The 26144-nt window shown below is 41.4% G+C and overlaps 1 protein-coding gene across 1 annotated transcript in view; it reads left to right on the top strand.

The window, feature by feature from the left end:
* The window catches only part of WDFY1 (WD repeat and FYVE domain containing 1), a 48588-nt gene that overhangs the window by 13170 nt on the left and 9274 nt on the right, over positions 1-26144 (top strand). The window contains exons 2-8 of the mRNA XM_046643540.1: positions 3812-3879; positions 9185-9258; positions 15735-15789; positions 17253-17403; positions 19262-19374; positions 21214-21340; positions 22440-22545. Coding sequence (XP_046499496.1) covers positions 3812-3879; positions 9185-9258; positions 15735-15789; positions 17253-17403; positions 19262-19374; positions 21214-21340; positions 22440-22545 — 694 coding nt within the window. The remainder of the gene's footprint in view (positions 1-3811; positions 3880-9184; positions 9259-15734; positions 15790-17252; positions 17404-19261; positions 19375-21213; positions 21341-22439; positions 22546-26144) is intronic.

A 26144-nucleotide genomic window follows, 5' to 3' on the forward strand; every position in this document is an offset into this window, starting at 1 on the left:
TACGTGAAACTAAAATTTGACTTTTTAGGTGCTTGGTTGGAAGAGGTGAGCTTTAAGGTTTCCACTCAATGGACTTCCCTGCTCTCTGAGTACAGTCATGCACCGCATAATACGTTTCAGTCAGGGACAGACCGCATATACGACGGTGGTCCCGTAAGAGCAGTACCACAGAGCCTGGGTGTGTATAGGCTGTACCATCTAGTTTGTGTAAGTGCACTCTGTGGCATTCGCATGACTGCAGAGTTGCCGAACGATGCATTTCTCGGAACAGATCCCTGTCGTTAAGTGACACCTGACTGTATTTCTCTTCTTTCAGGAGGACACAGGGTCCTCTATTGAGCTACCTGTGCATTCATGACCCACAATGCTTGGGGTTGATTTGAAATGTTTTAGAATATGTCAGCATTCTGTTCTTCTTTAGACCCTTAAAAAAAAGCCTGACAGATAGCTGGCAGGTTCAGCACCTTTGTGATGCCTGTGTGAACGGAGGCCAGTGAGCTTGACACGGCCCTGCGTGACTTCACTTTATTGCCTTTGACTAGTTACAGTTCCTTTGGCTTCATCCCCTGTGTTGAATGTAAGTAATGCAGTGTATCCATAAGCATTGCGTATTAAGTAACATAGAATATAGTCAACATTGTGTTAGTAGTTCAGGCCCAAGGATCATCATTATAAGCTTCTCTGGATTATTTTAGATGAGGGAGTTATGCTGCAATGGTACCCACCCTGCGGTGCGCCCAGATAAACGACCGCCTGGAGAGGAGTCCTTGGGAGGGTGATGACAGAGGAGGGCTTAGGGCGTGACTGAGCTCAGTGTATTTGGAGACTTGAGGATGACAGTTCACTGGGGTGTAGGGTCTGGGTCAGGGGGCCATAGGCACTAATTGTGTCAGTTGAACCCCTGATTTCAGACAACCACTGCTGTGCTCTGAGCACAGGTGCAGTGGGATGCGTGGCTCCTGGGAGATGTAACTGGTGGTCTCATGCCCAAGGTAGACCAGAGGGAAGAACCCACCAAAACCTGAGAGGAGGCTGCACGTCTGTGTGAGTGAGGAGGGCCGGACATGGCGGGCATGCTGGGAACAGAGACAAGGGCCAGCATCTTGTTTAGGAATTACCACTTACTTCTTAAAAAGCAAACAAGCGAAAACCTGCAACACCATGATCACACCTAAAGAAATGAACAATATTGTTTAATATCATTAAATATCTAGTCAGTATTCCTATTTCTCGTTGTTTCATAATGATGTACGTATATTTTGCAATTTGTTTGAATCAGGATCCAGATAAGCCTACACGTTGTGGTTGCTTGATATGTCACTTACTCCTCTTCAATCACAAGCTGGTGCTCCATCTCTTTTTTTCCTCTGGCAAATTATTTGTAGAAGAAACTGGGTCATTCGCCTGTAGACTTCCCCGCGATCTTGATTTTGCTGAATGCACCCCTGTGGTGGTGTTTCTTACCTTCCTCTGTCCTCTGCGTTTCTTATAAGTTGGTAGTTGGATCTAGAGGTTTGATCAGATTGTATTTTAAATTAAAATTGGTATCATGCTGTGTTTATCAGTTTTCTATAGGGCTTTCACTTAACATGATATCATGAACATCTTCCCATGCAGTTAAATATTTTTCATAACTTGATTTAAAGGTTTACAAACTAGAAAGATCCATATCGTGAAAAAGTTTTAATCTCTGAGGTTTGTTAAGTAATCATGAACAGTAACCAAGAACCCACAAATAATAACAGAGTGGTTTAAACATTACCTCACAGAGTGTTAAATTTTGATTTAAGATGTTGAATTACAAAGTGTAAAGTTAATAGGTCTGTTTGTACATGCTGTAGTCTGATCTCCCTCTCTCTTTTAATTTTGGATGTGAACTTGGACTTTCTAGAACTTACTGTCACGATATGGGTGCCTCCTGAAAGTCTGCTTGATTATCTTGTCTTGTAAGCCTTGTCTCGTAGGAGCTTGTTTAATGATGCTTGAATGAGGAGACCGTGTTTGTTCGGGATTCTTCTTTCATCTCACGCGGATGTAGTATGTTAGTACCTGCTTGACTGTAGACAAGACAGATAACTCAGGCTGGCGTGAGCCTCTAAGGGCATTTATGGTCAGGATGCTGGAGTGTCTGCCTCCCAGAGCTGAAGTCCAGGGCAGTCGGTCGGCCTCAAGAGCAGCTGCCAGCAGGTACTTCCCCTGACTTTCTTCAGCTCATTTGTGCTTCTCTCCATGGATTGTCTTCAGTCTTTTCATTTTTTTTGACAGATAAGAGTCCAAATTACAAAACATAAGATCAGAAGCAGCCATTTCAACTACTGGAGACATACTGATCTGTTTCTCTCTCTCCTGGTTTCCAATTCCCCGGGGAAGGAACCGATTGACCCGGCTAGGGTCAGATGCCCATTTCTGGTCTAGCCAGTTGTGATCAGGGGTGGGATGCAGAGAAAGATGTGAGAGATTCAGCGTGGCACAGGTTCCATTGTGCCCACTCAGCAGTGTCCAGCAGACGGGGCATGTTGTACACATGACTGCTCCTACCCTCAGCCCTGTGTCCAGTTCACATGCACCGTAGCATTATGCCATCTGGGCTGCCAAGTCATCTTATTTATCTGTTTGGATCAATGAAGGGCAACATCTAGTTTTTATTTTCTTTTCTTGAGGTCTAATCACATACAGTAATCTGTGGAGATCTTAAGTCTAGTTGGACAAGTTCTGATGAGTGCGTATACCCAAGGAACAGCTCCCCACAGCCTTGCCGTTACCCTAGAAGGTTCCCTCATTCTTTTGGATTCTGCTCTCCTCCCCGAGAAGCAACCACTAGTCTGATTTTTATCCTCATAGAGCAGTCTTGTCTTGAACTTCAAGTGAAATGGAAACATTTAGTGTCAATATTTAGTCTTAATGTATTTTAGCTTAAGGTGAATAGACATTTATTCTGTGCTGTGTGCCGGAATCTGTGCTGCTGTTAGAAATATAAGAATGACTGTGATAGAGCTGACAATAAGACAGTTAGGAGTTGTTGCAGAGGCAGAGTACGGCTTCACAGGAAGAGGCGAGTGTCCTAGGGATTCTGAAGAGCAAGAGGCCCAAAGCTTCCAGGAGGTTCTGTGATTGCAGGCGCGACGGTCACAGCCTTCCTTATTGTTCTTCTGAGGCAATAAGCCAGAATATTAGACTTTGGCTATTTTGGCCATTTGTCATTTTCCTGCCAGTGTACAGGATTTCCTCATCTCCCTGTGTGTGTTCTGATGAAAGAGAGCCCAGAGGCCTCGTGTGGAATGATTTCCTCCCAGGGTATGAAGACTGGGAATTATTGGCGAATGAGCAGTGGGGTGGCCCTGCTTTGTAGGCACCACTGTCTGAGTTCTCCAGAAGCATTTTCTTTCTGTTTGTATCTACTACTCTTCTCATTTGGCTCAGACAGTCAAGTGAACAAGTTTGCAGGGGTTTTTTTTTTTTTACCGATAAATGAAGTTAATAGTTGTCATTTTCCTTTCTATATCATTATATAATGAGCATTTTCCATATTTTTAAAATTATTGAAATCCTGTCTCCTAGCTACTACATAACTTACCATATATGGTCATACTATATGTAACTGTATATCATATGTGTATATATACTATATATAACATACTATGTATTCTGTGTGTGTATACTTATTTGCCCAATTGATTAAGTTCCTAAGATCAGTTGGGAAATAGTTTTGAAAATAAAATGAACAGTTAAGTTTTCCTGGAGCACAAAAGAAGATAAAATGACTAAAGAAGATAAAATAACTAAAGACTACTCTTTTTTCTTCTCTTTGCAGAACCATCCGAGTATGGCTGAAAAGAGACAGCGGTCAGTACTGGCCCAGCATCTACCACACGATGGCCTGTAAGTAGCTGAACTATTCTACTGGAGGAAAATGTCTGTAGTGTCTTTGATGGTTTAAATTTCAAAATGACTGATTAAAAAGCACTACTCGATTTCAAAATAAATTTCTTAGTTGCCTAATACCTCGACAGGCTGTGCTAAACAGCAGGAAAACTTCTTTTTTTGCACAGGAAGTTGGGTCTACTGGTTTAACTGAAGCAGACTTGAGCAAAGCTGGAAGAAGAAGGAAAAAAAGAGGAAAAGCCCGCGGCCCCCCGCCTCCGTTTTCCTTTGTTTTTATTTTGCCAATTTATATTAGTGGTACCTTTGTACTTAGTAGTAGCTGATATTGACACTCAAACAGGGCTCTGTCCCTCCCATGCCTTCAGGGCCATTCTTTTGGCCACCCTCGTCACAAACTCTGGGTGCTATGAGAGATTTGCCCAAGGTTCAACACATTTTAAATAGACGATTTTCTCAGTAGTCAAGTACATTCTGAAAATAAATCCAGAAGATAAAGCTTTTGCATTGAGATTTTAAAACAGCCCTGAGATGTAGTGACATAAAATTACATTTAAATTCTAGCCCTTCATGCAAATCTAAGCAGCTTTGCCATCCTTCTCTCCCACCACTTTTCTTCATCCTTTCTTGGAAAGAAAGCTTGGATGTCATCCAGGTCCAGACAAGGACTGAATCCTGCTGTTCCAAATGGCCACACGGAAGGCATCCGTGGCTGCTCATTTCCTAGTGGTTTTGGTCCTCAGTGAGGGACTTTCCTCAGGTCAGGGTTTCAGTACTCAGAGGACCCCCTAGGAAAAGAAACAAGGCTTTTGGGCATGCTTAAAGGTGTGTTACTTCTGAAGCCCTTATAAAGTTCTCTAAAGAAGAGCTCTTGCCAGTGGTTCCAGACACTGTTGACACTGCTCACAGCTTTCTTAAGAGTTATTCCGGAGGCTGTGGGCTTTGTTAGAAATACAGAGCAGCCAATTAGTCAGCAAATTCCGTATAATGAGTTTAAGCCATCCTTCCGAGCGCCTCTTTTCTCGGCTCTCACTTTCTCATTTGCACATGTATTCCAGCATACGTGCAATATTCGGATCCTGTAATCACTTCCACAGAAAACTAGTAGTTTGTCACGGTTTTCATGCGTTCTAGCCTCCACTGACAGCTTGGGCAGGCTGGTCAGCTTCTCTGTCTTGATAATCATTTGATGACAATGCAGTAGACTTTTTGGAATACTGGTATAAAGATAACTATTATAAACGGAACCATAAAACGTAACGACATGTAGCACGTTAGAAGACAACCAGAAAACCTAATCAGAATTTATTGTGCCAAGCCGTAGAATCTCCTGGTACCCATGTCTACTTGTATTGTCGTTACTCAGTCTGAAATATGAAGTGACCGACATCTTAGTAAATGTGCTCAGAGAGCCCGTTTGAAAAGTTGACTTTGGGATTTTTTAGAGTCGGGGCAGAGGAGGGTGGGACACCCTGGGCCTCTGAGTCCGCCTTTTACCCAACCCCAAAAAAGGGCTTCTCTTACACTGATGATTCCTCCCTTCCAGCGGCCCTGTGATGGATCTGATAGCTGGAAACAGCAAGAGCCTGAGGAACTCCTGCCAGTGCTGGGGAACGTGTGTCATCTTTGTGGACAGTCTCATTAATGCTGTTGCCATGAATCGTCACCCCCTCCCCTCCCCCACACCTCATATTCTGACCGGAGCTTAATCTCCTTGAGTCCTCGGCCTTGGAGTTCATGCTCAATAGAATAGAGACTGAGATGGATTTCATCCTGTGTTTAGTTCAGTTTCTCCTCGGCTTGTGTTTCTTCCACGTGTTTAGTACAGCTTTGTAGTTAATTTCTCTCCCAGGGCACCAGAAACTGGCAGTAGATATGCTCACTCTTCCTTAGCTTTTAGGTCTTGGGCACGTGGCTTGGTGCTCTCTGTCGCCATCCCTTGCTAATTTGGCTTAACTGTACCCTCCGGAAGAGGCTCCCAGAGGGCTGTGGCTGGAAAAGCCAGTGGAAACTGGAAAGAACCAGCACAGCGCCCGCTGTGGGGTGACATCTGCGTGTCTGCACCTACACATATTCAGCTTGTTGCTTCCAGATACTTCTTTATTGTCTCTACTGATAAGACTGCAAGAACACTGCCAGAAGAAAATGGAATGAATGAATTATGAGAAGTAAATGCTTGTCTGTGTTAGGATGACTTTTATTTTAAAATTAAATTTAAAATATGATAGGAAAAGTGCCATGTTGGTTCTAAAAACTGTCTGAAAAACAAGTGCCATGTTGGTATCTAAAAACAAACTATCTAAAAACTGTCCCAGAGGGGCTGGCCCAGTGGCATAATGGTTAAGTTCACACGCTCTGCTTTGGCAGCCTGGGGTTCACAGATTCGGATCCTGGGTGTGGACCTAGCACTGCCCGTCAAGCCCTGCTGTGGTGGCATCCCACATAAAATAGAGGAAGGTTGGCACAGATGTTAGCTAGGTGACAGTCTTCCTCAAACGAAAAGGAGGAAGATTGCCAACAGATGTTAGTTCAGGACCAATCTTCCTCATAAAAATTAAAAGAAAAAAAAAGAAAAACTATCCCAATTTAGGACATTTTCGTGGTCATCCATGAATTTAACTTTTTCCTGTCATCTAACAGAGTGCTCAATAAGCCAAACCTTAGTATGTTGTTCTAGGTGGCCCGATATGTTTCATAACATTACGTCACGTAACAAAAGTAACTTTCAGACTCTGCTTTAGCTGAAGGAAAGTGATAACTCTTAGTTTCTGTATCAACCATGTGCCTCATGTCCTTTTTTTTGAAATATCATTTTATGAAATCATCACAACAGCTCTGCAAGGAAGATGATATTTTCACCGTTTAGTAGACGAGGAAACAGGCCTGAGGGGTGGGGTCGATTGCTTGTGGATGGAGTAACAGTCCTTGCCTGTCTGACTCCTAAACTGTGCTGCCCACCCCAGTCCACAAGCTTGTTCTGCAAAGAGCTGGACAGTAAATATTTTTAAACTTTGTGGACCAAACAATCTCCGTGGCAACAATTCACCTCTGCCCTTGTTGCCTGAAAGCAACATAACAATGTATAAATGAGAGAGCCTGGCCGTGTTCCAAAAAAACAAAAAAAAAAACCCTTTATTTACAAAACTAGAGTTGGCATAGAGGTAAGCATAGGATTTTGCACTGCACTGATGCCTTTTAAAAAGGCTACCTTTTTGAAAAGTGATTTGTGCTTTGCTAGTTTATAAAACTATGTGAATGTCCAAACCTTTTTTTATTTTTTTAAATTATATTGCTCATCTCACTAGAAGCTTCTCTTCTAGGAAAAAAGCCAGGACATCTTTATATACAAAACAAATAAACTAGGGAAGCCTTTTTCTTTTTGGTGAGAAAAATTGACCCTGAGCTAACAACTGTTGCCAATCTTCCTATTTTTGCTTAAGGAAGATTGTCACCGAGCTAACATCTGTGCCAGTCTTCCTCCACTTGCATGTGGGATGCTGCCACAGCATGGCTTGTTGAATGGTGTGTAGGTACGTGCCCGGGATCCAAACCCGCAACCCCAGGCTGCCAAAGCAGAGCTCGCAAACTTAACCACTACACCACCAGGCCGGCCCCCTCTGTTTTTTTTAAATGTAGGAATTCTCTAACCTCATAAAATTACTCAACGCTTTATAATTTTTACACAAAGAGAGATTTTATGTGTTTATGTATAGTTTGTTTTAGGATTGAGCATAAAAGAATTGAAAAGAAGCTTAAAACTAAGCCTTTAAGATTTAGTACCATGTGAAAAGCAAGCAAAAATGGTGACAGTGTATCTTTGAAATCATCAAAGCATGATTTGATTTCTCAAAGATAATTTTATGTGTGGTTATTATAGAGCACTTTTTATGAAGATACGTATATCTTTGTGGTCATAGTTCTTAAACATGATTGTTCTTTATAGAGTCATGCGTTGCTTGATGATGGGGATACTTTCTGAGAAATGCGTCGCTGGGCAATTTTGTCATTGTGCGAACAGCGTGGAGTGTATTTACACAAACCTAGATGGGATAGCCTCCTGCACACCTTGGCTGTATGCTACTAATCTTATGGGACCACCATCATGTATGTGGTCCATCGTTGACCAAAACATTGTTATGTGGGGCATGACTGTAGTCTGAAACATCAGTATGGTGGATAAGGGTGGACAGGCTTGTAGTCAGTTGTGGTTGTTCTGTATACAGACAGTTGCAGTACCTACCTTTCAATTACATAGTTCTTTGAATGCAACTGAAACAGTTTCTATAGTCTGATCATGCAGCTAGCTACATTTTTCCTGTTGGTTACAATCCAGTATTATAGCTTGCTTTCTTCCTTGGTGGAGAATGTCAGCCCACTGTAAAGAGATAACTTTAAGTTATTTTCAAATGGTGACTTCATGTATAAGATTCTTTTCTTTTGCTTTTTTATGAGAAGTTTTACTTCAAAGTAAACTCAAGTTTGTGTGTTTGTTTTTTCTGGCATGCGTTTCCTCGTTGTGGTTCTTGCATGGTCAATTAAAATTCTTTAGGCTAAAATGAACCGAAGTAGTCCTTTTTCCAAATTTCCATTTTCTAAATCACTTTAGTTCTGATTTTTAGCAGAAGGAGACGATTTAGAGTTTTTCCTTCCTAAAACTCATTCTCTGGCCCACGCTTTCTGGAAGGATAGGTAGAACCTGGAAGGGGGTATGTACCTGAGAAGAAGCAGGAGCTCTCCCAGTCACATAACACTGCTGTGGACAAAGAAACATGTCTACACCTCACATCTCCAGTTACTACAAAAAAAAAAGGGAACATTTTTTGACCATTGGAAAAAAAAAATGTAATTCCAAAGTGGCTTTCCCAACTTGCTCACATATGCCATGGAATGGGAATTCTGGTCCTGGGAACCCCTCTTTCTACAGATCCCAGCTGCTCTCTCACCTGTGATGGGGAAATGGGGCTGGGGGGCAGGATGACCGGCTGAGTTTGGGTAGCAGATCATACCCTGTAGCACCAGTCCCCAGATCTTTCCAGAAACTGGTAGAAGTTTCAATCAGATGAAACTTTATGCTGGCTCGCTCTACCCAGAGTTATAAAAATAACATAGAAAACTTTTAAAATAAGAATTTTAAACTAAAATGACAGAACTTTAGTAACATTTTCAATTTACATCATTAATTTTTACAAAACGTCTTTGCCTTCCTTTTTTAACCTAAATCGTATAGCTCTTTTTAACAATTGCTTTCAACAATGACTTAAAGTGCTTGGCTTTGCTCGTAATGTGCTCTTTGTCTTTCTGGCAGCTCCCTGCTCTGCTATGGCGTACCATCACGATAGCAGACGGATATTTGTGGGCCAGGATAACGGAGCCGTAATGGTAGGTAGCTTCCAGGATGTCTTCATTATACTGACCTCCCCGTGTTCACTTCTGTTGAGCAGTTTATACGAAGTTAACAATGGATGCCTGATGGTTTCACATAAAAAATGTTTATTTCAGGATAGATATTAGGCCTAAAAATGGATTAATTTTAATCTGTTAATTGGTGCTTAATTTTAAACGGGTGTCACAGAGCTGTCACGATTGATGGTTCGGTGCTCAGGCTAGCCCACAGGGTACAGCCTCCATACAGTGAATGTGAGACCTGTAGCAGCTGCCATCCCTGAACCATGAAGGGGGCCGGGGCAGGAGAGCGTGGTGGAGAGCCTGTGTGTGTGCACGCACATGTGTGTGTAACTGGAGGCGCAAGGAGAAGCAGGTTAGGGATTACTCAGTCAGCCAACAACTTGTATAACTCTTTAAGGAAGTGCTTCTCAAACTATCATGAAAAACTAGATATTTAAAATTTCGATTTATTATAGATTGCTATTTTTGTGGGTCTAATTGTGTGCCTGTGTGTGTGTATATATATGTATTTTAATTGAGATATAAATCATACACCATAAAATTCACCATTTTGAAGTGTGCACTTCAGTGGTTTTGTACTATATTCACAAGGTTGTGCACCCATCAACACTCTCTAGTTCCAGAACATTTTCATCACCCTGCCTCCCCAGGGAAACCCCATACCCATCCGTAGTCATCCTCATTCCCCCTCCCCTCAGCTCCTGGCAATCACTACTCTACTATCTGAGTCCAGAGATTTGTCTGTTCTAAACATTTTATTTAGAAAAATCATATGATATGTGTGGCCTTTTATGTCTGGCTTCTTTCACTTAGCATAATGTTTTCAAGGTTCATCTATGTTGTAGCTTGAATTAATACTTCATTCCTTTTTGTGGTAGGTAATATTCCGTTATATAGATATACCACACTTTGTTTATCCATTCATTAGTCATAGACATTTGGGTTGTTTCCGCTTTCTGGCTGTTATGAATAATGCTGCTATGAACATTTGTATACAAGCTTGTGTGTGGAGCTACCTTTCCAGCTCTCTCGGGTATCTACCCAGGAATGGAATTGCTGGGTCATATGGTAACTCTATTTAACTTAGTGAGGAACTGCCAAACTGTTTTCCAAAGGGGCTGTACCATTTGACATTCCCACCAGCAATGTATGAGGATTCCAGTTTCTCTACATTATTGCCAACACCTGTTATTTTCTGTTTTATTATTTTGTTTTTATTATGGCCATCCTGGTGGGTGTGAAGTGTATCTTTTTATGGTTTTGATAACATTGAAGCATCTTCTCATGTGCTTGTTGGTCATTTGTATTTCTTCTTTGAAGAAATATTTATTCAAGTCCTTTGCCCATTTTTAATTATCTTTTTTAAATTGTTGAGTTGTAAGAGACTAGTACTTGCAGCCTGGAAGAATTCACCAGGGAAACCATCTGGTCCTGGGTTTTTCATTGCAGAAAGTTTTTTGAGTACTAATTTAATCTCTTTACTTGTTAGAGATTTTCTGTTTCTTCTTCAGTGTTTGTTGTTTGTGTCTTTCTGGGAATTTATCCATTTCGTCTAGCTTATCTAATTTGTTGGCACACAGATGTTCACAGTAGCCCTTTATAATCCTTTTTCCTTCTGTAAGGTTGATGGTAATGTCCCATCCCCCTTCATTCCTGAATTTAGTAGTTTGTGTTTTCTCCCTTTTTTCCTTCATCGCTCTAGCTAAATGTTTGTCCATTTTGTTGATCTTTTCAAAGAACTAGTTTTGGTTTCATTAATTTTCTATCTTGTTTTTCCTATTCTCTGCTTATTTATTTCAACTCTAATCTTTATTATTTTCCTTGTTCTGTTTGCCTTGGGTTTAGTTTGCTAGATTGATGTTTTTGATAATTACATTGTTGAATGTGATAATCCACTAATTTCATACTTGGATGCCATAAAAATATTTGCTGTCAGGGTTTCTGAACACTCACTCCCTATTTCTCTCCTTCTCTCATCAGCACCAGGTCTGCAGACCACTATTTGAGCCAGTGTTGTAGTGTCCACTGAGACCTAAATTCAGAGGACTCCCAACCCCCCAGCTCAGACCAAACCCTTGAGGTTCAGGCCCACGTACCCAACTGTCAAAACTGAACTCGTCACCTTTCCCCTCTATGTCAGCATTGTTTCTGTCTTAGAGGGCAGCTAACCATGCGCCACCATCCTGGCTAGAAATCTGGACGCTATCTTAACACTGTTGTCCGTTAAATGCCCACATCTAATCTAACATCGAACCCCACAGTGCAGACAGTTCTGAAGCCGTCACCTCTTCTCCATCACTACCTGTGTTCCACAGTCTCATTTTGGGATCCTGAACAGCCTCCTAACTGGCGTTGCCACTTTCAGCCTTGCCTCCCCAAACGCATCTTCCACTTACTGGACACTAAGCCAGCCAACAGAGAAAGCTGACTGCTCCATCCTCCCACTTACTGCTCTTCACTGGCTCCCCGTTGTGCAGTGATTCCCTCATGCACTTGATCCTGAGGTTCACCTGGAGGACGTGCTGAAATGCTGGTTCCCAGGCCTCTCCGTAGTGATGCTGAAGCTGTGGGTCTGGCCTGCAGCCAGGGAACTTGTCTTCAATAAGTTCCCTAAATGATTTGTATGGCTACGCAAGTTTGGGAAACTCGGCTCATAGGATGTAGTCTGAGCTCCTAACACACACTCGGGGATCATCATTTCCCCTTCTTCCCCTTGCTGGCTTCCCCATCACCCCACTCCTAAATCTTGAAGTTACTCAGGACTCAGGCCTGGGCCTGTCTTCAACTAGGGGTAGCAGGTAGGTTGAGAAGAGCAGAGGGCCAAGGTCACATTCCCTGGGAAATCTCAATATTTAAGAGAAAGTCAGAGGACTGGGGACCCACAAGGAAGACAGAGGCAGGAGGGTCAAAGTGGGAGGAGGAGCAGCCAGGACAGTCTGGTCATGGAAGCCAGAGGGTCAGTGGGTTTCAGGTGGGCCTGAGTCATGGTGTCAGGTGCAGCAGAGAGAGGATGAGATCAGGACTGGAAAGTGACCTTGGGGGTGGCAGCCAGGTGGCAGCAAGTGGCGGCAGGGAGCGCCCTTTCCGTGCCGTGGCGGTGGTGCGGTGGAGTGCAGTGGATCAGAGAGTGACCGGGGTGAGGAATCAGAGAGCCAGAAGTGGCGGGTGTAGGCTGATCTTCAGAGAAGTTTTTGGCTGAGAAGAAGATGAAGAAAGTTTTAGTATTGTTAAAAGAGTTTCATTGGGTTTTGTTTGTTTTGTTTTTTAAATTAAAGGAGAAGAAGCCTTGAGTGTGTTTCAGCACCAAGAAGGAAGAGCGTGCAGAAGGTTCAGGCCCTCTGCCCAAGGAGTCCACCCAGCAGTAGGCAGGTGGCCGGGGCTGCGGGGTTGGGGGGGGATGAGCTGTAAGTGCGTTATCTAGTAGTAATGCCAGCGTCCTCGGTTTTCTCCTTCTGAAAACACTGTAGGCGTATCACGGTGAGGGGAGTACACGTGTATAACAAGAAGCTGGGAAGTGCTGGCCTCACATGGTTTCTCCACTGGTGGTGGTGGTTGTGTGTATTTCTCTAGGGACCCTTCTTGTGGCTCCTGGTTCAAGGGTCGACTCTGCGGTTATAGGACAGCATATAAAAGCTCTCATCACTCTTGAGTGGGAAGGGGCAGTGTAAATCCAGTTTATCACTAGTTAGTAATTGATCGATTGATCTTCCACCCAATACAGATTAGTGTATATACAATGCTGATACAATTTTTGTATTCTGCGAAACCAAGATGGAGAAAAAGGAGTCAGTGTTCCTTTTTTTTTTTTAAGTCCGATCAGTTAACAATTCATAATGTCCGTGTTACTTAGAGCCTTAAGAAATTATCAGTTAGCATTGATCCATAGAATTCTTAATTAGTGCTTTTTCTTGAGAGTTTTATCTTCTCAGTTTTATGCTGGGGCTCATTTTTTTCATTAAGAAGTATATACTTTTATAAACATAAAATATTTTATTTTAATTTTATTGTCATAATAGTTTATAACTGAAATTTCAGTTGTACATTATTATTTATCAGTCACCGTATAAATGTGCCCTTTTACCCCTTATGCCCCCCCCCCCACTCTCCTCCCCCTCTGGTAACCACTAATCTGTTTTCTTTGTCCATGTGTCTGTTTATCGTCCACATATGAGTGAAATCATACGGTGTTTGTCTTTCTCTGTCTGGCTTATTTCGCTTAACATAATAGGATTTTCTGTATGTAAAATCATGTCATCTGCAAACAGCAAGTTTCACTTCTTCCTTGCCAATTTGGATACCTTTCATTTCTTTTTCTTGCTTAATTGCTCTGGCCAAAATCTCCAGTACTATGTTGAGTAAGAATGGTGAGAGTGGGCACCCTTGTCTTGTTACTGTTCTCAGAGGGATGGCTTTCAGTTTTTCCCTGTTGAGTATGATGTTGGCTGTGGTTTTGTCATATGTGGCCTTTATTATGTTGAGGTACTTTCCTTGTATACCCATTTTACTGGGAGTTTTTGTCATAAATGGATGCTGGATCTTGTCAAATGCTTTCTCTGTGTCTGTTGAGATGATCATGTGGTTTTCCTCATTTTGTTGATGTGGTGTTTCACATTGATTGATTTGTGGATGTTGAACCATCCCTGCGTCCCTGGTATAAATCCCACTTGATCATGGTGTATAATCCTTTTATATATTGCTGTATTTGATTTGACAATATTTTGTTGAGGATTTTTTCTTCTTTTTTTGGTGAGGAAGATTGGCCCTGAGCTAACATCTGTTGCCAATCTTCCTCTTTTTGCTTGAGGAAGATTTTCACTGAGCTAAAATCTGTGCCAGTGTTCCTCTGTTTTGTATGTGGGATGCTACCACAGCATGGCTTGATGAGTGGTGTATAGGTCCAGACCTGAGATCAAACCTCTGAAACCTGGGCCACTGAAGCAGAGCACATGAGCTTAACCACTATGCAACCAGGCTGGCCACTTGTTGAGGATTTTTGCATCTATGTTCATCAGTGATACTAGCCTGTGATTTTCCTTCTTTGTCTAGTCCTTGTCTGGTTTTGGTATCAGGGTAATGTTGGCGTCATGGAATGAGTTAGGAAGTGTTCCATCTTCTTCAATTTTTGGAATAGTTTGAGAAGGATGGGTATTAAATCTTTGAATGTTTGGTAGAATTCTCCAGAGAAGCCATCTGGTCCTAGACTTTTATTTTTTGGGAATTTTTTGATTACTGTTTTAATCTCTTTACTTGTGATTGGTCTATTCAGATTCTCTATTTCTTTTTGACTCACTTTTGGGAGGTTGTATGAGTCTAAGAATTTGTCCATTTCTTCTCAATTGTCCAATTTGTTGGCATACAGTTTTTCGTAGTATTCTTTCATAATACTTTGTATTTCTCTGACATCTGTTGTAATTTCTCCTCTTTCATTTCTAATTTTATTTATTTGAGCCTTCTCTCTTTTTTTTCTTTCTTTTTTTCTTAGTGAGTCTGGCTAAGGTTTGTCAGTTTTGTTTATCCTCTCAAAGAACCAGCTGTCAGTTTCATTGATCCTTTCTACTGTTTTTTTTGGTTTCAGTTTCGTTTACTTCTGCTCTAATTTTTATTATTTCCCTCCTTCTGCTGACTTTGGGCTTTGTTTGTTCTTCTTTTTCTAGTTCTGTTAGGTGTAGTTTAAGATTGCTTATTTGAGATTTTTCTTGTTTGTTAAGGTGGGCCTGTATTGTTATGAATTTCCCTCTTTGGACCACTTTTGCTGCATCCCATATGAGTTGGTATGGTGTATTTTGATTTTCCTTTTTATCCAGATATTTTTGATTTCTCCTTTAATTTCTTAATGATCCATTAGTTGTTCAGTAACATGTTGTTAAATAAGTATATTCTTTCAATTTTTTTCCTACTTATAAAGTATTACATAGTCTATAAAAAATTTGGAAAATACAGAAGCATGAAAAAAAGAAGAGAACCACCCACAATCTCTGAATTTCCTTTTTTTCATATTAAGTATGTATAATTTCGCCCTTCCATGCTGAGATACCCTCTGCCTTATTTTCGCTGTAGCTGAGAGCTCTGTTAGTAATGGGTCTTTGCAGTTCTGCTGTCTCTATGTCATCTGGAGGGATTTCCAGTGTAGCTGAGAGAGCAGAATTAACAGGATGCCTCCTTTGCAGTTAGACGGAGAGGGAACGCAATGCTCTCGTTTGTGGAGGAAGAACTGGACAAAAATGCTGTGCTGGTCAGTGGCACTTTCGTCTTTTGGTCTGGTCCCCGAAAGAAATAGTGGCCTGAGGACGGGTCTGATGAAAGAAGCAATTCCATATTATTCTTATATGGCTGATCTTGAGTCCCAAGTCTGGTGATAGCTACTTTTGGATTTTTCTTCATTTTGAAAGTTAAGTTCATGATGTTTTTAAAACCATAACTGTTTTCTTATTCCATGTGTTTACTTTTAGGAATTTCATGTGTCTGAAGATTTTAATAAAATGAACTTTATCAAGACCTACCCAGGTAATTATAATACACACACGTACTTACACAAATATACGTGTAGATACACACACACAACCATAAGACTGTCTCTTAGGATCAAAGTCAGGCTTTCGCATTAACTTTTTAGTTTTGTTACCCTAATCAAATTAGCTCTTCAGGGTTATTTACCGTCCTTTTCCTGTTCATAACATTTAAAATTGGCTGCATATATCAGATTTAATTTAACCATCCTTCTATTTTTGAACAGGTGTACTGCTTCCATTTTTTGATAACACACACTCACATATATGATACATAGGTATGTGTGTATATATGCATCTGTGAGCACATAGTAGTGAGTTTTAGTGTTTTCTAATCAATTTATAAGAAAGAGTCCCTTAGTTCTTCTGAAGCAACCTGTACAGCTGAGATCAGAGGTTTCTCTGTCTACCTGACTTCGTTTGTCAGACTGGACGTTTATTGAATACCTGCTGCATGCACCTGTGCCAGATGAAGTAGACAGGTCACTACCCTAGGATGGCTCCTATCGGCCTGGAAATACGTATATTCTAGAAGTTAGGTCATAGAACACCTTTCTCATTCCCGGCTATTATTTTGCAAGACAGAACTTTACAGATTGTTTGTCTTCATAAATAATAAAAAGTTACACACCAACAGAAATTATTCCAGAAGCAAAATGCTTACACAATTTTTTAATTTCAGAAAACTGCAGGTGCTCTTGTTTATGAAGCCAATACTTTCTAAAGGGTCAAAACAGTAAAATTATAGACAATTAAAAAAACTTTGCTTTTTTTTTTTTAAAGATTGGCACCTGAGCTAACAACCATTGCCCATCTTTTTTTTTTTTTTCTGCTTTTTTCTCCCCAAATCCCCCCAGTATATAGTTGTATATTTTACTTGCGGGTCCTTCTAGTTGTGGTAGGTGGGACGCCACCTCAACGTGGCCTGATGAGAGGTACCATGTCTGCACCCAGGATCCGAACCAGCAACACCCTGGGCTGCTGAAGCGGAGCATGCAAACTTAACCACTTGGCCACAGGGCTGGCCCCAAGACTTTGCTCTTTTGAGAAAAGACTACTGCTTTCCATATGGAACTCACTGATAGTTAAGATTTTTTTAGAGCAGAGTGAAAATATTCTGTTGAGTACAGCAAAAAAAAAAAACCAGAAAAATCTGTTCTCTAATCTATTATTCGAATCCCTCTGGAGCATTACTCTTTAGTGATTTGTAGCTTCTAAGTGTCTTCCATGTATGGAGGTGGAGGGGGCCGTGGAAAGCCTGTGGTAGTGAGTGGGAAGGGGCAGATTACCAGAAACCTGTTCACAGAGCGCAGGCACTTTCATGCCAGGGCTGTTTAGGGCCGTGAGTCTGCAGGGCCGCCAGGCTGAGGAGGTGAGCCCCACTTCTCACCCCCCTGAGACTTGATTCTGAAGGTCACTTTCTTCCTGAAAAGTGCAGACTCTCCCTTTCTGTTCCCGCAGCTCATCAGAACCGGGTGTCCGCGATTATCTTCAGCTTGACGGCAGAGTGGGTGATCAGCACCGGCCACGACAAGTGTGTCAGCTGGATGTGCACGCGGAGCGGGAACATGCTTGGCCGGCACTTCTTCACGTCCTGGGCTTCATGTTTGCAGTATCCTTCCTGGGACCGCGCCCTCCCGCCCCAGCCTCCTTGTCCCCACACTTAGTTTTGAGTCTGATCATAAATTGTTCGTTGAAATCCAAAGACTGAATGATTCCTCATATTTCACGTAGAATCCAAGAATTTCTGATTCTACTTTTGTTTGGCATAAAATTGGTTTGTTAAAAATAAGTAAATGAATGGCTGTTGTCTGCTGGAAATTGTTATACATTTTTAATACAAAATCTTGGAAAACATAAACCTCATTAATACAAACCCCTCCCCTCACTCCTTTGCATTTCAAAGTGAAAGAAAAGGTGTTTTGTTGTATAAAGAAAGGAAAAAGGGAATTGATCTTTTACTAATTGATTATTTGCAGCCCCTCAGAGACTATAATAAGGATTTGTGACCCTGGAGTTCATAAACGGGCTACAAGGAGTTTCATAGTTTTTGTGTGTGTGTGGAGAAGGTTCATAATCCTTATGATACTCTCAGAGGTTCCCTAGGATCCCCAAAATGTTAAGAAGTTGCTGCTTTAAGAATTTCCTACTACAGTATGGAATTTGTTTCACATAGAGCTCGCCCCTGCTTCAGGCTGCCTCTGATAGCCATGGATCTCAGTGACGGCAAGATCAAGGCTAGCAACAACAGGCAAATACCCTGCGGTAGTTTCTCTTTCAGAGTTGGACATCTAGTGTAGTAAAATTCTTTTTTTTTCCATCGAAAGCCTTTGTAAAAAATGTTTGCTACAAATGAATGCACAGCATGTGAAATTTAAAATATGCATGTGAAATAGTACCACACGTTAGAATCAAACATGGGAAAAATACTCAGATATATCACATGCTAAATAAGTGTTTCTGTTAGGGGTTAGGCTTTTCTTATGGATCGATGGAAAATGACACAGTCACGTGGTCCTGGCCCAGCCTACTGTACTCCTGTGGACCTGTTTTCGAGTTAAAATAATAGTTATCCTATTGAGTATAAACTACTGACTTGCCAAAAATTTCTGTGGCTAAAAAGTGACTGAGGAAGGGGCCCAGCCGGGTGGTGTAGTGGTTAAGTTCCATGTGCTCCACTTCCGCGGCCCAGGGTTTGCCAGTTGCGATCCCAGGTGTGGACCTGCACCACTCGTCAAGGCATGCTATGGTGGCGACCCACATACAAACTAGAGGAAGATGGGCACAGATGTTAGCTCAGGGCCACTCTTCCTGAGAAAAACAAAAAGTACTGAGGAGGTCATGAGTTGTTACCAATAGTTAATATATTTTTAAAATTTAGATTTACTGCTACCCCAAATAACTGCCTTCCAGATGATTAAACTCTCCACAGCAATTTAAAGTAAACCATCCTCTTCACTTAAGGGTGAATCATCTCAGCCAAAAGAAAGATGGCTTCCCGTCCTGTGTGTGCTGTCAGTTTTACATTATTTCCAGAGATATTTCATAAATAGCCATTTTGTTCTAGTTCTTTCTGGCAGTTTTCATCATTGAGTATTTTACTTTTTCTCACTTTATTCTGATTCATGATAACTACTTGTTTTCATGTCTGTCTTCTCTATCGGCTCTTGTCTTTTTTATTGCCAGTGCCTAGGATATTGTTTGGTATAGTACCAGGTACTCAGTGAAGTCTTGTTGAGTAAATGGTTATTAATTTTCTCAATTCTAGCAGTTTTAACTTTTTCCTTTAATATTTGCATATTGCGTGATTTTCAGTTGGGCATTTCCTTTTTTGTTATGGTTTTAACTTTGTGCTTATTCTCTTTAACATGCATGTTTCCTGTCATATAACTTTGACCAATGCTGGTATCTCTTTTACAGGAGGATTTTGATATGGATTATGTTATATATCCTTGACCACTTCTCCACAGATATGATTTTGATACTCAGTATGCTTTTGTTGGTGATTATTCTGGACAGATCACCCTGCTGAAGCTTGAACAGAACACTTGTTCAGTTATTACAACCCTCAAAGGACATGAAGGTAGGCTGTGTCATCACCCGTGGGTTCTTCACCTCATTTGGGCATCCAAATTTAGTTCTCAGTTTTGTGGTTTCATGAACGATCAACTTCTTAGGCTTTGTCAGATTTCAATTTGATTGGCCAAATGTGGGATTTAGATCTCAGGAGGTCTCAAAGAGTGAAAACCAAGTGAAGGTAGGGTCTTGGGTTGAATTTCATATGGTCAGAATCCCTTCTGGCTTGCTTGTGTGGATTATACTTTCTATTTCATTCCCTTTTTAAATTAAATTATTATCAGAAGACCATTTAAAATATCTTGTAAATGGTAAGACCTTTGGAAGACTGTTATTATTAATATTTTTAATTTGTCAGTTTCTGGGACACTGAACAAGACCTGGTAGACCAATGGAATGAGAAGAAACGTATGGGCTGGTTCCCTCAACTTGGGAAACATCCGTTGTGCAGGGCCTGAGGGACTAGAATTGCTGGGTGGAATTTCGTTATTTCTGCAATGCCGTGGGTTGGCGAGGGTCTGTGGAGGGGTTTTTGAAACTCAGTTGGCTACATTGGGTAACAAATTAGAAGTTTTGAGGCCATTTGGTTTAGATTGAAGAATGAGGGATTTGTTGAAAGAATAAATGATGGACTTATTTATGAAAATAGAGTTTTTAAGTATAACGAGTTAAACATACTCTCTGCTTTTTAGCTAATCTCTTTAGGCAAAATCGAGTCTCAGATCAGGGACTTTGTAGAGCAAGAGGGAGGGCAAAGAACAGTAATTTAGGATAGATTTGGGCAGGAAAGCACAGCCCGTGAAGAAACCGCTTTCCCTTTGTGACTAATTCATGACCCTCAGGCTCTTATGTGTTCTCTGGGTTGCTAAGGATGGAATGGGTTCTGGTAACCACTTAGTGTTCATGTAGAAAGACCATATTTATCTGCTGTTAGGCCTCTAGCTGAAGTGTACGGGGCATAGGATCAAACAGGGTCAGGATTTATGCAAAATTGAACCCCAAAGCCAGTTTAGCAGAATGCTGCTTTTTTTACTTTTGTTAAGTTTCTGTGAGAAACTAGTTTCTGTTGTTGCTTTTGCATATGGCTTCATCAGTTTTCTATATACCCACCAAAAATATTATTTAGCTTGTGTGACTGGTTCAATTTTATTAGGATTATTAATAATATTTTTCTAGTCAAGCAACATTCAATGGGAGAATGAAGATATCTGTTGAAAGAGAAATTTGTAGAAAGAAAGATTTCTGTAAGGGTATCAAATTTGTTAAGTTTAGCCAATAGAGAGTATGAAATGTGAGGTTTGGATTTCTTACTTAAATTCTCTGGTATAGTTTTGTGGTATCCCTACAGAGCTTTTTTTTCTGAGACACTTAATTTAATTTTCTTAAACATAGGCGTCTTGGGGTAAAATGCCTGCAAGGTCCTAGAGACCTGGAATCAATCTAGATTTTTATCTTGCCTACGATAACCACAGTAAACTTCACTGCCTTTTCTCATTAAATATTAGCAGCTATTGTTTTTTTCTTCAAAAGCTTTTTCTGAACTAATATTTTGTATGCAACTATTTTATAATTTTTTGGTACAGAACAAGGAAAAATTTCTTTAAACATCTTTGTGGTCAAAGTAGTTTGATGCACAACCGAAAATCCTTATCTTACAACTCTGAATGATGGATGTACTGTGTGTTCTCTATGACTCATGATAAAGTATTGAATGGCCCTTTGTACAACAAAGATACATTTTTACTTAAAGATTCAACTGATCGTAGTTCAGTCTTCAGCTGTCAAATGTGTATGTCCTAGTGTGGAGTTACGTCTAACGCCCCCCCCCCTTCTCTCTCACCCCCAGGTAGCATCGCCTGCCTCTGGTGGGACCCTATTCAGCGGTTACTCTTCTCGGGAGCCTCCGACAACAGCATCATCATGTGGGACATCGGAGGAAGGAAGGGCCGCACGCTCTTGCTCCAGGGCCATCAGTGCGTGACTGTGGGGGCGGGGAAAGAAGCTGAGTTTGGGGGAGGCAGGGGAAGCATTGGTGTTCTGATGCTGCTTTCTCCAAACCCCATCTTTTAAGATGGCCATTTGATAGGGCTCGTTCAATCCACTTTTAACTACTTTTCTGTTAGTCCTAGTGTCTGGTGTTCTGTCGCAAAAAAAAAAGCACAGCGTTCCCTTCCTTCATGATCCAAAGAGCTGTTCCACTTTTCTCCCCCAAGGAGTCCCCTCGTTGACAGTCGAAATATCTTCTTAATAAGGCACCTGCGGGTTAGGGACTGTAGGTGAGGACTTTGACCATGGAAGACTGCGTGTAATGTGATGCTAAGCCATTCTCGAACTGGATGCCTAACTTGTTTTTTAAAATTCTTGAATGTATTTCGTTAAGAGGGATGGTTTGACGCAGTCATATTCACCTATGCTGTGATGCTGTACTATCATGCTCTTGCCGTCTGGTCTTGAAAGGGAAAGGAACACTGGCTCTTCCTTTCCTCCTTGCTGTTGGTTGGGCTGTCGCTGTTTACTCTAAGCAGAATCAGGTTGAAAAGTAGCCATGGAAAGATTCCCCACCCAAGTCTACAGGTCAGGAGACGGTTTCCCAGGGCCTCCAGGGGAGGAGTGTGACAAGCGTGCAGATTCCTTCACCCCATCAGTGTGTGCGCGGGTGTACGTGTCTGCCTGTGTACAGTAATCTCCATAGTGTTGCGTTACTTGTTCTTATGGTTTGTGTTCCAGTAAGGGGGTTACCCCTTTTTGTTCTTTGTTTCTGAACAGGTAGGTAAATCTTGTGTGCCTGAAAAGGAAATCATGGTAATTGGTCCAGAAAACCATAGTCATCCTCTCATCTCTGATCCGCAGTCTTAATGAGTGATTTGAAAGTAGTGTTTATTTCATTGAAACTGTTATCCTATATATTATAGAATGCAGAGTAAAGTTTATACAGAAATCCATATTACCATATCAAACAGTGATAAAATGCCCGTTGCTGATTCCGACTAAGGGAGAGACTTGAGCCTCAATAAAGACAATTTCTGTGTTTTCCCACAAGTGACAAGTGACTGTCGTGTGTGTTGTTTGCAGTGACAGAGTGCAGTCGCTGTGTTACCTTCAGCTCACCAGGCAGCTCGTCTCCTGTTCCTCGGATGGTGGCATTGCAGTGTGGAACATGGACGTGAGCAGAGAGGAGGTGAGGGAAGAGCCAGGCAAGCCTGATCAGCAGACAGCCCCGAGAACCTGGCCTTGCGGTTGGCCACCCTGCCGGTTCTCAGTGCCCACCGAGCTCCATACTCTTGTGCTTTTTGGTTGTGATCTGACAAGTCCCACGTGTCAGTTTTCACTGCATCCTCTACTCATTTGAGAGTCTCTGCAGTGGCAAGCAGTGCACACAGACTGAACATTTAGGCTGATTTTCAGCCTTAAGAAGTACGCTGGGAGGACACTGGAGACAGTCTCCAACAGATGCAGAGACTGGAGTGCATGGAGTCCCTCTGCAGCACTTTGGGCCCCCAGCACTTCTGTTATGGAAACCCCAAGGGGCGCACCAAGGATGAGTACTGGGGACACAGCTAGGAGCCTGACAGGTTTCTGGGAAAGTCCATCTCTGTTCTCTTCTTTTATTTTCCACTGAGTTCTCTCCACTGAGTCCATGTTGAGGTAGTGTCCTTTTCAGGGGACCTGAATTCTAACTTATTTGGGCCACTAACTAGCTGTGAAACCTTTTTAGATAAGTGTCTTAATTTCCCTGAGTGTCCGTTCCCTCTTCCATAAAGTGCAATAGTTGAATGAGATGACTTCTGAGGTCTCTTCCAGGTCTTTAGACAGACACTCTAATTGTCTAAACAATCTCTTTTTTTAAAACTTGAGATATAATTGATATATAACATTATATTAGTTTCAGGTGTACAACATAATGATTCAGTATTTGCATATGTTGTGAAATAATCACCACAATAACTCTAGTTAATACCCATCATCATACATAGTTACAAGATTTTTTTCTTGTGATGAAAGCTTTTAAGATCTTCTCTCTTAGCAACTTACGAATATACAATATACTATTATTAACTATAGTCACCATGCTGTAAGTTACACCCCCACGACTTCCTTATTTTATAACTGGAAATTTGTACCTTTTGACTCTCTTCACCCATTTTGCCCACACCCACCCCCAGCCTCTGGCAACCACCAACCTGTTCTCTGTATCTATGAGCAACCTCTGTCTTTTTTTTCCATTTTAAGTAATGCTGCAATGAACATTCTTGACCTTGTTGTGTGATTGCTCAATTGTTTATTTCAGACAAAGTTCTGAAGACAGACCTTCTGGGCCAAGGATATATACATTCTTAAGGCTTTTTATAGATGTTGTCAGATGTTTTCCAGGCAGGATCTCCATTTTCACCTCTGCCAGCATGGGTACAATCTGTCTTTTCCAAATGGCATCTGCAGCCTGTGATGGAGATAGCGAAAGAGTTGATGCCCGAGAAGATTTTTAGAATATGGGGGATGTTAGGGACTTAGCGTTTAACTTCAGAAACATTTATTGAGTACCTACATGGTGACCATAAAGTCTGGAAACTTAGATGAATATGTGTCATAAATGGCTCATTGATAGTCCATTGCAGACATACGTGTTGTGTGACATCACACGATTTGTTCAGGGTGCTGTCCTTTGTACAGTGTATAGGCCAGTGTGTGGTGCACCACTGCAGTGGATGCCAGGTGTGAATGCAGCATCTGCACCAATCCTGCATGTCTGCTTTGTGTGGCCTCTGATTATTTGTGTCTGAGTCTGCATCTTCAGCATATCATAGCAGATGTAATCAAGGGGGGTTTAGTGTCTTAAAAAAAATAGTGACATTACTTATTTCCAGACTTTGGCTACCATGTTCTACATACAAAGATTCTTGCCTGTAGGAAGCTCGTAATCTAGTGAAGGAAATAGACTACCCTATAAATAATGAAATGCAGTCCACAATATGGAGAAGTACTGATTGCTAGTTTTTTTAGTGACCTTGTAAGACAAGTCAAATAGAGGAAATCTTGATTACATGGTTACTGGCTAATTTCTCTTTCTGAATTTTCTACAAATCTTTTGGTAAAGCTTAGAGTAACTTGTTATTAAACATATATGACATTGGCTTAATATTATAGAATGTGTAGTAGTTTCTTTGCAAAGAGTTATTTGAACTGTTTTATATGTATCAACTGCTGGTCGTGCACATCAAAAACAGCTGGTTTACTGTTCTGTTTCCTGGAGTCTTAGCCTATTTTTCAGTCTTATCCTGAGAAAGCAGAAAACTCAGAGGGCATGTTCCCTGGATCATGAAGGAGACCACTGGGGCTCAGTGCTACCAGTGGGTCTTCTAAGGGTTCAACAACTCTGATTTCAATCCACTATTCTTACCCTGAGTAAGTTATTTTAGGGACAATAGTTAGGAAGTAGAAGTAGGGTTCTTACCTTCAAGGTTACACAATTGTGGAGTTTATTTGTACATCTAGGCAAAGAGGACAGTCCCATCATTCAAGGTGCTTCCTTTGTGGGCAGTTCTCTTCCTTTTAGTCGTTTATGCAAGATTACCCCAAATCAAGTGCATACTGGCTGGCAACGTATTTTGCTTTACTAGCTTATCTGTCTCGGTGGTTGACAGTGTTGGTGGAAAAGCAAATTGTGTCAAAAAGATGCATCATTTTTAGTAGGTTTTTTTTTTTTTTTTAACGAGCTGAGTAAATATTAGTGCAGAAGTAAGCAGCCTATCATCTATAAGATTCTGACCCTGAGTTTTGTGTAGTTTGTAGGACTTCCTTAGGCAAGGGCACACAGGATTAATCTCACATTCTCCAGGCCCGCAGTTCTCGCCTGGAATTTCTTTCTGAGTCACCTGGAAATACTGATTGGAGCTTTTGCAGCCCCCCGTGGCTGTCAGCCGCCACCCCAGCAGGGGAGAGACAAACCGGCCTCCCTGCCAGATCATAATTAGAGGGACTCGTTTGGGGAAGTAGCATCAGATCTAAATGAGCAAATAACAATAATTAGAATGAATCCTCTTGAAAAGAGAACTTGATTTTAAATGAGTAGGTCACAGAATGTAAAATACTTTATCCATTAGCGCAAAGTAGATTAGTGCGGTAATTGGTTAGAAACAGTACGGTGGGATGGTTCAAATGAGGCAGATGGAGCAAGATGTAGAAAAGAGTGAAACAGTCAGGATACTGATTAATGTTCTCTTTTGCCCTTGTCAGCACAAAACAAAACTCCTTCTGCTTAGAGAATAAGCATCTAACAGGATGGTTCATGATGGCTTCCAGTGTAACACTTCATGCTATTAAAAGAAACAAATTATGGTATTTCTTATATCAAAATATGTTCCAAAAAGCCTAGTTATTTCTGATTTTGTTTTTTAGTTATGTCACGAAAACTATTTAAGCATATTTTTCTACCTTTGTGTCCCTCCACCTTCCGGCGCAGCAAAGTAATATTGTTTCCTAAACCCTAGACAGAATTATGCTTCCTGAGGGCAAGTTCTGTTGGTTTTCATGCCCCAGGACTGTGTTGGGAGACCCTCACCTGTTGAAATGAATAGGACTCCTTTCAGTATTGAGCACAGGGGACAAGTGTGGGGATTTGGCTGGACTCCTGGATCCCCCAGCGTCTCCACCCACTAACTGACAGTGGACAGTTGCTTCAATCTCTGAGCCACAGTCCTTTGCCTATAAAATGGGGATAGTGGAGCTGTGTATCTCCTAGGGTTGTGTTGAAAATCAAGTGAAATCAAGGCATATGAAACA

This window comes from Equus quagga, chromosome 17, assembly GCF_021613505.1.
Source record: "Equus quagga isolate Etosha38 chromosome 17, UCLA_HA_Equagga_1.0, whole genome shotgun sequence".
Lineage (NCBI taxonomy): Eukaryota > Metazoa > Chordata > Mammalia > Perissodactyla > Equidae > Equus > Equus quagga.